The sequence below is a fragment of the Belonocnema kinseyi genome, chromosome 1 (genome assembly GCF_010883055.1).
Source record: "Belonocnema kinseyi isolate 2016_QV_RU_SX_M_011 chromosome 1, B_treatae_v1, whole genome shotgun sequence".
Classification (NCBI taxonomy): Eukaryota; Metazoa; Arthropoda; class Insecta; order Hymenoptera; family Cynipidae; genus Belonocnema; species Belonocnema kinseyi.
In genome coordinates this window covers 90029145-90042961 of record NC_046657.1, presented here as the reverse complement: position 1 = coordinate 90042961, position 13817 = coordinate 90029145, and the positions used below count along the sequence as shown (strand labels likewise).

At 31.5% G+C, this 13817-nt stretch overlaps 1 protein-coding gene across 1 annotated transcript in view; it reads left to right on the top strand.

Annotated features, from left to right (window-relative positions):
- Positions 1-3399: 3399 nt before the first annotated feature.
- LOC117178746 (spermine synthase) overlaps positions 3400-13817 on the top strand; it is a 25715-nt gene continuing 15297 nt past the window's right edge. Inside the window, exons 1-2 of the mRNA XM_033370183.1 lie at positions 3400-3413; positions 4018-4097. Coding sequence (XP_033226074.1) covers positions 3400-3413; positions 4018-4097 — 94 coding nt within the window. The remainder of the gene's footprint in view (positions 3414-4017; positions 4098-13817) is intronic.

The following is a 13817-nucleotide window of genomic DNA, read 5'->3' as shown; positions in this document are numbered from 1 at the left end:
AATGTAAATCGGTTATGATTTTATACGAACGATTCGACCTTGAGACTAGATAAAAAACATTACATCATTATTTACCGGCGTAATTTTTTTCGGGCAATCTGAAATAGAAATGTATTTGTTTGTGAAAATCGAAAACTAAATAATATTAAGAAGTATTACAATCTTTTTCATAAAAGAGCGAAATTCGTACTATCATATTGGGGGTGATATATTTATACACATGTATTTAAAATAATTGTGAAGACCATGACAAAATCAGCAGATTCCTACGTTACCAGCACTTTTTCACTGCAAACTACGATAATGCAACTCACGTCAAAAGTCAATACGAAATGAGATATTTAATAATAATTTTCTTGTAACTCTTACAATTTTTTAGTATGGCGATGTTACTTAGTAATTTTCAATTCATTATTTTTATTTTACAAATTTCTCCAATAATATAAAATAAATTAAATTAAATCAAGGAACAATAATTAAAATAAATCAAATTTTCAATTCATATAGGCCCTTGAATGGTTTTGGACAAATAGTTTGATCTTGGCAGTGAATAAATAACATTTATTAAATCTGTGTTTTGATCAATTGTTGTCTGAGTTATCGGAATTTCGGGTAGTTTCACGTAAAAAGTATTCTTTATTTCAGCGAACTTGACAACTTAATAATATTAAAAAAGAGGATTGATAAAGGTCAGTGTGATTAAGAGAAAATTTAGAATGAAAAACAAGTTAGTTATTAACATTTTCCATTACACTAAACAAAGTACACCTTTCTTTTCTCGCATAAAAAGGTGGCTGTCCTTATTTATTGTTTTAAACAAATATTTTTAAAGAAGCTAAGATGGGTTTAGAAAACTCCTTTTGTTTATTTTTATTTTAGACATGGAGAAAAATAGCATACTTTCCTTAAATATCCGCTGTTTTTTCGAATAATTATATATTATGATAGTCATGAAACATCAGACTAGGGGTATATGAGGGCAAGATTTTAGAACATTCTTGGGATGCTGTTCTCAGATAGGTAATAAAGAGAGAAATGATTATTGTTGATTAGCCTGTAAAGGAAAGGTGCAAGAAAGGTCGATACATTTGAACTAAATCTGGTTGGGGGGTATAAATCACATTTTTCAAGTAATAATTGACAGGTATAACTTTATTTGTTAAGCAACTGTTTTTGGGCCAATTTCACGTAAAAATATAGTTTTTTCTGAAACTCAAGAACTGAATAATATTATAAAGTATTTAATTTCGTATGCCAGCGAAAAACGCATTGCTGTGTAAGGTTTGATATCTATGTATTCAAGAAAATTATTTGCACCTTTTAACTTTAGCTGGAACGGTTTTGGAACGTTTGTGGAAGGTTTTTTTTGGGTAGTTAAGTGCATAATATCAAACATTATTATACTGTTTTTCATACCAAAGCGAAATATATACCATTAAGGCCATATCACAATTCGGAAATTATTCAATTTCTTTCGCAGAAAAGTTGAAAATTGTCAAACAACACATAAACGGACTTGAGCAGACTGTTGTTTTCTTAAAACTATTAAAAGAATCATAAAGACGCTAAATCATATAAATTACCTTTTTATTTGGTAAAAAATAATAATATTATCCAGCAGACGTCCCATATCATTTACTTTACTATTCATCCAAAGTTTGAGCGAAAAAATATCAATTGTAACACATTATATTTAAAGTACATACATTTAATGCGTTTTGGGAACGTTCCAAAAACGTTCCAGGTACTTTAATTATGTCAGATGTCCCAAAAACCATTCAGAAACGTTTTTGGAACTATGTAAAACATGCGACTTAGACATTGTTCCTTAGACGTTTTTTTAACGTCATTACTAAAAACTCCGGATTAGTTCTAATCATGTAAATTATAGACAACACCTATAGGGTGTTTTTAGAAAGTTTCATATGCGGTTGCTATGGTTACTCCATTGAGCAGTATACACAATCCTTCGTCACTGATAATAATAAAAAACAATTAATACATCAGAAACGTAATATTAAATAATTCAGACTTAAAATAACTCATCAGACACAGTATTGCAGTAAATATAATAATAAATATGCGTATGTTCTATTATGTTTCAAAAGACGTTTCTTGGTTGGAAAAATGCCTGACTTAGGACATTATAAAGGTGTTCTAAAAACGTCCATTTTTCGTCATTCTGTATTTGACCTTTTAGAACATTGAACATTTTAAAACGTTTTTAGAACGTTCTAAAAATGACGCGGTGCCCACTGGGATGCAATTAAGCCAAGTACATGTTTTAATAATTTGAAAATTCTTTACGATATAATTTTCAATATTTTTATATTACAAAGAGCAGTTTGATTTCATGAAAATAACTTGTACTCAAATATTGTCGAAGAGAGGCTCTATTAGTAAAAGCGGGTTAAAAAACATCGTCTGAGCAAAAGTGAGTTAAGAAAGTTGCAAGCAAAACCGAGTGTTAAAAATAATCAATAAAGAAAAGGATTATAACGTATACTATATATAACGATTTAAAAGAAAAATGTATTTAAGGTTGTTGCTGGTTTTGGACCTTGTTATGATAAATTTTTGTTAACACGGGCCTGTAAAAACTAATATTTAAACAATTTTCTTTTAATCATAACGGTTTGTGAACTGATATGCGGTAAAAAAAACTTGATTTGAATTAAATAATTACCTTGCTTACTTATTTTAATTTTAATTAAAGGCATAGTTTGTTTTTGCAACAAATTTTTGTTTTTAAATAAAAAGTATTGTTTTATACTCTACCAAAAATGTCTTTCAATTGAATAATAATTTCTTTGGCTTAGAGATAAAAATACTTTGTTTAGCAAAATAATTAACTCAAAGATACAATTACGCTTTGATTTGTTATAAATGAAGCATTTATTGCAAATAAACATCTAACTTCAATTTTATTATTATATTTGTCAGGTTCTTGATATAGTGTTTTTCGAATTTCATGATGTTTCTGTGAATGCATAAATATTCAAAAAATTTGAAAAATAAAAGTAAGGTGAAATAAATAAGTGTGATGAATATTTAACACTTGCTTTATCATTTTGCAACAGAAACTCCAGTTCGTAGAGGTGACAATGTTACCTTCTTATTGTTTCAATAAACTTAAAAAAAATGTAAGACCATCCCTCTCTTTTATTAAACTTTTATTTCATTTACAGAAATAATCCTTTTGATTTAAAATAATGAGATGTCTGTATTAGAGAGAAATAGAGAGTCACAATGCATTAGAAATATCAGTTGACAGAAACATGGCGCCCCCTACTCGCCTATATACCAGTGATGGTCATTTGATTGATCTATATATCTGTTTTAAATCCACGAGTGTTCCCGGGACTCGGTCGGTGTACAAAGAAAACTGCACCACCGACAATGACCGACATGAGGTAAATGAAAGTGGCCAAAGATTCTTTGAAGTGGCCCTCAACCCTTAACATGTGTGCGTCGCGTGGCTATCGTAGGTATATCGCATGCACACAACCTGATATCGACTTTGACACAGGCAGATTTAGAATTGAGATTGTTGGTATTTTACGCCCAGGGTATACGGGCGAGTAGGCGGCGCCATGTTTCTGTCAACTGATGTTTCTAATGCATTGTGACTCTCTATTTCTCTCTGGTTCAACAAAAATTGAAAGTCGAATTTTTAGATATCTCTATTGTACATAAAAGTTGTTCCTGATAAAGAGCATAAAGAGATAACCTGCTGGTATTCCTAGAATCATATTTTAAATATACTAGCGCCATCTGTCTGAGTAATGATTTCTACCCGTGAATTGACGCCTTTCGTTTGGTAAATAACAGTTGCAGCATTATCCTGCGTTTTAACTTGCGACGAATCTGTATTTACAACTAACCGTCTTTTTGTACGTTATTTATTCAATTTGTTTTCTCATGAATCATGACAGTTCTTTGTTATCACTGTTATCCAAACTTTATATTTTATAATTAAATATTTTCCCGCTCAATTCAACCTGGTTGATAAAACAGTGTCGGAAATTGCTCCAACGGATCAAGTTACTCATCACGGGTCATCGTATTTTTTAAACTAATTTTGGACGTTTTATCAGGTAACTATGTATGTACAATCATTTAAAGAATATTTTCTGTACGAAATTGATCTTTGGCAATAATTCTATCGCGCCGCATATTTAAAAAGCGTCGAAAATTATTTGGAATTCGAGACAAACGAAATTACATTTTCGTTGACGCACATGATCATGCCGAATCCGGTTCATAAGGAATTATGTAATTTTTTATTCCCTCAAAACAAAGTATACACTGGTCACAAGCCATTTACGTATTTCCTTCCCTGGTAAAGATTATCAAACTGATTTGTTTTGGTTTGTCGTGGCCGGTGGAATTTCTGGCACCGTCTTATCGGAGTCATTCGCTTCAGGTTAATCCACATGGTTAGCTATTAAATTTTGACAAAAAATGTATGCTGTTTTATTAATTATGTGATACCTTAGCTTGAGATGTTGATTTTCATACGTGTGTAGATATGCGTGGATTTTTAATCTATTTATGAAAAATCAATTTTCTAAATATGCAAAGAAATTACTTAGTTCTAAACTAACCTCGAAAGTCCGTAATCTGCGTAGAAAAGGCTTAAATAGGGGCAAATAAGCACGTAAGTTGCCCTCTGAACTTTTACATGGCAGGGTGTCGACTCACCTCGAAAACCTGAAAATCTTAGGGAATGTAGTTAGTGAGGGAAAAATGGAAGTTGAATTTTTCTCAAGCATGATTAAATTTGTTTTAAAAATTATAATTTCCAATTATTGAAAAGTACATCGCGCCATTTTCGATTAATTTCTCAAAATTTTACCGGCACCAGTGTTGTCCGGGAACCTGCGTTCATGCTTTTTCTTCCGTTTAAACAGGACAGTCTGAAAACTTAAGGTTTATGGGAAATTTTTGTTTATCTAAATAATATATTCAATAATAATCATATACAAAATGCAATGTGTACTTCTTAACATTTCAAAAATAAAAAAGCCTTTTAAGAATTTAAAATAGTTTTAAGATATTTAAAACATTTCATTTAATTCCTTAGAAAATATAAACTGATTTTTTTTGTTTTAATCAGTTTTATTTAGGAAAATCTACAAAGATTTGAGAACGTTTTGAAATATTCCCTAAAATTTCAAAAAAGAATGCGGACGATTTTTAAGCAAAATCTTTGAATTAGCAAGGTTATTATGGTTTATAAAAAAATTCGAGTAAGTTTAAGAGACATTTTGAAATTTTAAATAGTTTAAAAATTAATTTAAAATCAGAAAACATTTCTAAAAAGTTTTAAAAATTTATATTAAAAGTTCATGGAAAAATTTAACTGATTTTTTAAAATGATTTAAGAAGAATATTTTGAAAATATCATGACAGAATCTGGAAGATGTGAAGGCAATCTTTGTAATTTTTCAGAATTTAAGAAAAATGTTGGAAAAATTTGAATAATTTTAAATGATAGTTAGAAGGCTTAAAACTTTTGGAAATTGTTAAAAAATAATCATTTGAAAGTTGAAAAGATGTCCAAAAATTTAAAACAAAATGTAAATTTTTGGAGATTTTGGAAAAAATCGAAGTTCTGAAGAGGTTTGAAAGACTTCAAGAACACAAAAAAGTGTTATTGAAAAATTATTTTTAAAGAAAATAAAAAATATACATATATACGCGCGCGCGCGTGTGCGTGCGTTTGTGTGTCAACAAAATAAATTTTTATTTTGTAATCAAAAGTAGCTGAATCCTAAACCAAAAAAAAAATATATTTTTACTAGTTGCATTTTTAACCAAAAAAATAATTAACTTTTTCCAAAAGAGACGAAGTTTTTGCAAAAAAGTTATATTTTTAACACGAAAATATGATGATTCAATGAAATAAATTAATATGTTGTGTGTGTGTACATTTTTATTTTTTATTCAAAATTATTAAATTATTTTTCTTCTTGGTAGAAAATTAATTTATTTCATTGAATAATCATATTTTCGTGTTAAAAATAGAACTTTTTTGCAGAAATGGTAAAAGTATCGTTCATGTATTACATTTTGCGTTGAGAATACACTTTTAAATACAAAATTTCATGTTCTCCTTTCAAGATACATAAAATTAAATCCAAATATGCAACGTGAGAAGACTTTTTTCACCTGTAATTTTAAAATAAAGATAGAATGTTACATTTCCTTAAAAGTATAAAAGGTAATATTTTTGAAACTACTGATAAATTTGTGACGTTCGCTTAGTTATGAAAAATATGTACCTAACCTAAACTTTTAATGTTTAAATTAACCTAGAATGTTTATACACTATAAATGCATAAGTATTTTGTTCACGTAAATAGTTTAATGTTAAAATTAAACATTCTTATACTTATAAAATAAGTTTTTAGAGGACAGAGATTTTTTAAAAGTTTTAAGAAGATGCCTGAAAAATAATGTTTTTTGCTACTAATTCTATTGAAAAGTCTGAAAATATGTGAGAATTTTCTTTGAAACTTATAAAATAGCAAGGTTATTTAATTATATTTATGTTATAGCTTCTATAAAAAATAAGATTATTGGATAAATGGTTTTATGTTTTCCAAAGATAATGATAAATGAAACATTTGAACAATTAACAAATATTTTATCTTATATTTCTGTTATTTTAAAAGATTAACTTTAATCTTTGAGGATTTATATATATTATTTTGATATTTGTTTAAGGAAGTGTCTAATTAGCAAACGTTAAAAAGGTACAAATTGCAAAATTAAAAAAATATATATAATTTTGCAATGAATTTCTACAAAAGCGGGCTTACCTAGTTTTCTTTCTCAGCACCTCAATTATGTTCCTTAAATTTATGAAATTTTAAACGTTTGCAAACAAATTACATAAGCCATAAAAGCAAAAGTAAGTCTCGAAATAGAATTAAATATCTAAAATTTGAGGTTAGTGTATCATTTCGATTTAATCAGAATCAGCTGCTATTAACCTTAAATTTCGGATGGTTGATTCTATTTCATTGAAAACTGAAAGTTCTTCATCCGTTAAAAGGATAAAACAGAATTGCGCAAATGGATTCTAAACTTGAAAAACATTACTACATATTTCGACTTTTACATTTAGAATTACTTCTTGAAATTTCCACCGATCCTAGTATGATTGTGACGTCATGCTACAATACTCAATATTCTCGGAAATATTTGAGTCGTTTTTTGAGTCTATTATATTGAGTTTTAAATGGAAAGTTCTACTATTTAAAGGAAATGTTATGAAAGTTATTATGTTATTGTGGCTCAAGAAAAATCACCCAACGATTCGCACTAGAGGTGGGGGCGCCTCCAGTCTTGAAATACGCAAATGTTCACGTTTCCCGGCCCTTGAAATAGGCAAGAGTTCACTGTATTTTAAACTGTAAGACCCGAATTCATTCCAAATTGGACAGAAAATCCATACTCAAGTAACAGAATAATTTGCTACTCATATATGTTGTTTTTCAAAAGGAATAATACGTCACGTATCTTACAGATTTGTCAAAAAATGTTGTTCGGCCAAATTACAAGTATTTTAATTAAAAAGTGGAAACGCGAGTTATAAACAAATTATCCAAATTTTTGGAAAGTTTAATATTTGTTTATCTAATATAGGTAATAGGTATTTTCGCTTAACCACGAGGTAACTTCACTTGATTGAGTGCTAAGGGAAAAGCAATACACCAAATGCATATAAATATATTTGAAAAATAGTTTTTAATTTTTTTTAACTATTATAAAATGATAATTACTATTTGTTACGAAGATATTACAAAAATAAAGTTTTTCCCGTGCATTTAGTTTTGTCATATTTTGTGTCGTTTGGACCAAAAAGGTGAATTTTCGTTTTTCAGAAGAAAAAAATGCTCTCTTCTCTCCAAGGTGTGGGCACAGGACAGAATGTAATGAAATAGACTCCTTATATTAGGATAAATTTAGAAAATTGAAAGGAGATAAATAATATCAGAATTAGAAAGAAAAATATATTTACCTATATTATATTTAAAAATATCACACTTTTAACAAAAATTTAGAACAATTTTTGATAATCCGCGTTTTCAATTTTTTTAACTCAAATATTCCTAGCATTGTAAAAAAAAGTTTCCGGCAAATCGATAAGATACGTGTCGTCTTATTTGCTTTTAAAAACAACATATTCGAGTAACACATGATTATGTAACTTGATAAGAGCCTATCTGCGTGATTTGAAATTAATTCGGTCATCAGAATCAATTTACATCTAAAAAAATTCCACAAACTTGTTTCACTATAGTCAAGAAATTCCGAATCATTATAATTCATTATTCATTGCTATAAATATATTTTCATAACTTATTGCGTGTCATAAGAAAGCCTCGACTATTCTAATTATTATATATCAAATACTCTATAATTCTGGAATTAAATTTAAAAAATTTATCTGTTTTGACGTATCTTATTCTGTTTACGAGATACATTATATTGATTCAAATTTTAAGCACTGAAACTTTTGTAGATATCTGAAATTTTTCGAACTTGTACATTCTGAATTTCTTAGTTTCTAAACGGTTAACGGTATTTTGTGAATGGCCCCTTCTATTTGTGTGCAAAATATAAAACACATCATTCTTCTAGTGAGTGCCTTATAGTGCTTAAGAAAATGTTTTCACGTTTTTCAGTCAGAAATGTAAGTACTAAAATAATTGGATGGTTCATTTCATAATAGATATTTCACACTTTTTCACGTCCATTTAAATATAAGCTTCAAATCAAAATTAACTCATTGGATTCAGAGTCTAAGATTTCTTTTTCAGTTAGAATTCATAGATGTATTCTTTTCAGAGATTGTCAATAAATATGCAGGATCCTTTAAAGTCTCATTTAAATTCTGAACTCATGTTGGAAATAATAATAGCACTTGAACACGATTTTGATTGTGTTACGTAAAAGTTTGTCGATTCAAAAAAAATTTCATAGCTCAAAGTTTTACCAGTCGAAAATACATTTTTTCGCTTTAAACATTTTAATTTCATGTTTAAGTTTGTTAATTTGTTTACGATCTTAAATTTGACAAATTTATTTTTGACATTTATCTCATTTAAGTTGTTCAATTTTATATATTTTAATTTGCAATTTCAGTTGGGGATTATATTAACTATCAATAATAAAACTTTTCGAGAATAAGCCTTCGATAAGAAATTTTTATTCATTCGCGATCGTTGTTATTTAAGATAATTTTTTATTCTTAAGGATGTACTCGATATACGCTATATCTCCAAATTATTAAAACCTCTATAATGATTTATAAAATCGACGAAAATATTATAAAAGTTGACTTTTTTTAAATTTATGTTTTTAAAGACTTCTCAATTTAATTACTAGATATATAAAAAATTGATATAGCATAAGCCATATAAAATGGTTTAGGTTAAAATTACATATTTAACAAAGTTATTTGGATTTTTTAGTTTCTCTGATCTAGCTTTAATTTTAGGTAAAAGCCAAAATTCGTATTGAATCTTAATGATCAATGGCAAGTTGTATTTTTCTAAATAATCTTTACAACTCTATTTATATCGTTATTTTTCAAATTGTATTTAGAAATCATGCAATTTTAATTTTCTTAAACGTTTTATCATAAATCATTTTAATTTTAATAATAGCTAACTAAACAGAGTTTTAAAGAATCATTTAAGGAATTTAATCAGCCCTTGATCTTTAGGATTGAATAAGAAATGCAGCTTTTTTCTACAGTGAAATTAATAACACAAACGTACAGAATGAAACGTACCAGAATGAGATGTGACAATTTTTTTTTAATTACCTTATACTTATTCAAAGTAATAGCTCCAATGAATTTCCCATATCAGACAGATGTAGAGAAAAGAAAGATAAAAATTGTCTGGTATGTAAAATTCTTTCTATTTATTAGTTTATAGATTCCAAACAATTCCTTTCTCTTTTTTCTATAGCAGAGAGTTAGTACGTTGGGGACAGTAGTTGTACCTCTGGGACAAGTCAGTTTAAAAATAAAGAATCAAGTATAATTTTGTCAACATTTGCAACATTAAAGGAATTTTTTATTACCAAAAAATCATTTAAAAAAGTTTCTCAAGTCTAAAAGGAAAATATTTAGTTTTATAATATAGTTCAGGTATTTATAAAAATTTTGCTAGACTTTTTGTTTTTTATCCACCAAATTTGGCGCAGATTATCTTTAACATGTGTACTTTCATCTCAAATTTTTTTAGAATTACTTTTTTTTCAAAATAGCGGACCAAAATATCTCAAAAAACGTGGTTTTTTTGCATGATCTCCAGGTATACCATTCTTAAGGTGAAAAAAAAACCAATGAGAAACCCGATATTAATATTCAATTTGATATTTTTTGTGTCGCTGGCAATAAATAACCTACTAAAATGCTAAATTTTAAAATGGCGGCCGAAAAATAAATTTTTTAATTTGTGTGTAATGTTCGTTTTGAGATCGTAATATCGTTTTATAATTTTAGTTTTAAAAACCTATTTTCAATAACACTTATTATTATTTTAAAGATATAAATAGCGAGTCCAATATGGCGGATAAAAAAATATTGTATAAGGCCAACGCCAACTCAGTCTTTTAAACTTTTCTGTGACCATAAGATTTTTTAGCCACAAACTATATAAACCAGATATAGTTTTAAGGATTGGAGGCATCGCTGATTTCAAATTTGTCATTACTTTAGCAAAATTATTGCGCTCTGAACTAATTTCTTTTTGAGCATCCAAACATGCGATTAGTTTTGTAAAATTTGTTTGTTTAAACAATTTGTTTAAACAAATTAATGTTGCAAAAGAAATGGCGAATTCGAAATCAACGATGGCTCAAACCCTTAAAGACTGAGTTGGGGTTGGCCTTGTACAACATTTTTTTATCCGCCATATTGGATTCGCTATTGATATTTTTTAAATAATAATAATAAGGATTGTTAAAAATAGGTTTTTAAAACGAATATTAAAGCGGTATTACGATATTAAAGCGAACATTACATACAAATGAAAAAAATTATTTTTCGGCCACCATTTTGAAATTTAGCATTTTAGTAATTTATTTATTGCTAGCAAAACCAAAAATATCAAACTTTGAACAGAAAAAGTTATTCTGAAAAAATTTGAGATGAAAGTACATATGTTAAAGGTAATCTGTGCCAAATTTGGTGAAAAAACAGCCCGTTTTCGAGATTTTAAGGTGGCCCGATTGACATGGAATTGCCTCTATATATATTCGGTTCGGTTTTGATTCCTCTAGAATCAAACCGAAGGGCCTATGACAAAGCCACCGAACGCGTCCTCGGGTTGCGGATAGAGGGTCCCTGTACCAAGGGCTTCTGCTGAATATGGTTACAAAAATAAATAGACAGTCGCGGACAATTGTCCAGGGGTGGTCCCGAAGGAGTTAACCCCCAAGCGGAGGTGTGAAAACCGTGCCGAAAGCTGAATGGCACCTGGGTGAGGTGTCTCGAACCCCTTTCACTAGCTTCTCGTGGGAACAACAATGACAACACCAAACATAGTTGTAGTAAGTGCGGTTCAAAACAACAGAACGCGCAGGGCTTCCGACAATGGGTCGGCCAACAATGCCGATCAATCTAGAGCTGGGGGAGCCAATGAAAATGGATTCAATGCGATGGATCGGCGGGATCTCGCAACCTTTGGGTGGACGGAGCGACTGAATCACGACTTGCTAGAGTGCTACGATGCGAGTGTGGTCCCTGAACGGGGTTACATGGCACGGCTGCATGCTCTGTGTTGCGGAAAACACCCGGAGCTATCGCACTTCTCGCAGCAACGTCTGCCAAACCATGCTGAACTACTCCGTAAAAGGGGCTATGTAAGCGGAACGCCTACTCTACCACAGCTAGAACAAGCCGGCAACAGAGAAAGAGAGGCGACACTAAGACCAACCGCGGGCAGACATCCAATAGATGAAGAGCGATGCTTTACGACCCGGAGAAACATCAACATCAACGTTTCTCTCAAGCCTAAAGATCTGGCTGAATTGGATGACGAGCTTTGTGGACATTTTTGCGGAGAATCCGACCTCTGGGCTATCAATTATTGTGTGTATAATGCAGCGAGAGCTTTGGCCGATGCGAACCGTAAAACAAAACAAACGGCTGATCATAAGACCAAAAGACGATTGCATCAACTTGCCATAAAGATAGACTCCGGACCCGTTATCACACACTTAACAAGTCAAAGCTGCTGACCATCAGACAGCATATTGTTGAGAGAATACGGATACAATCTGACGCTAAGAGAAGTCTAGGGCGAAGGGAGAGGTGGGTCAGAGAAAATCAACAGTTTCTCTCTGACCCATCTCGACTCTTCCAAGACCCTCCAGTTACTGTTGAACACCCACCCAAACCAGAGGAGGTCGAAGTATTTTGGAGATAAGTCTACGAAGTTCAGCATAGACTGGACGAAGAGTCAGAAAATATAAAGAGCTTCAAGGAGTTATGTGTTGTCCTCATAACACCTGATAAAGAATGCCCACCCAGCACTACCGAGGAGGTGAAAAAAGTATTAAGAGGGATGAAGAACTATTCCGCACCGGGACCAGATTGTATCAAAACCTTCTGGTGGAAGAAGTTTTCTTCAACCCATCAGCATTTGGCCCGTATTTTCACCTCATATTTGAAGTCCGAAGAGCTGATTCCAGAGTGGTTGGTGGAAGGGCGCACAATACTTCTGCCGAAAATAGGCAAATTAACTGACCCGAAGAATTACAGGCCAATAACTTGTCTGAACACGCTTTATAAGATATTCACAGCTATCCTAAATGATAGGATTGTTCGGGCAATTGAACCTGTGTGGCAAGAAATGTATGAACAACGAGGCTCAAAGAAAGGCGTAGCCGGATGTCGGGAGAACCTGCTCATCGATAGATGTGTCTGCAAAGATGCAGCATTCTACCAATGTGACCTATCGATGGCCTGGATTGATTATCGGAAAGCTTTCGATTCGACATCCCATAGACTTATCATCTGTCTATTGGAAATCTTAAAGGTTCATCCGCAAATAGTTGGGCGCATAGAGAGATTGATGCCGCTTTGGAAAACCAGATTTACTATCTCATCTGGAAAAAATCGTGTGACAACTAACAAGGTCACCTTTCAGAGAGCTGTCTTTCAGGCCGACACCATGAGCCCACTCCTCTTTTGCCTTACATTATTGCCACTATCTCTAGCACATTGCCATTCCAACGGGTACTTGTGCGGAAAACCTGCAGATCGAAAGTACAAGGTCACTCATGTATTTTATATGGACGATCTTAAGATCTATGCTAAAAACAGAGAGCAACTGCATCTAGTTCTGGGGATTGTCGAACGATATACTGAGGAAATTGGAATGGAATTTGGGTTAGACAAATGCGCCAAGGTTTATTTGAAGCGAGGAAAACTTAATGGAATCCCTGAAGATCCTGAGCTCGTTGATAGAAGCGCCATACGACACTTATGCGCTGGAGAGACTTATGAATACCTGGGCGTGCCACAGAGCCGCGTCCAGGATGTGACATCTATACAAACGTCTCATCCGACAGATTTGGTCTTCCGAACTGTCGGCGAGGAACAAAGTATCTGCAACGAACATGCTTGCCATCCCGGTAATACTCCATTCATTTGGAGTAGTTCCATGGTCGAAGAACGAGCCCAGATCTCTTGATATCGGGACAAGAAAGGTTATGCACATGAATAAAAGCATGCATCTTAAGTCTTCCGTTCCGCGACTGTACATCTCACGCCGTCAAGGGGG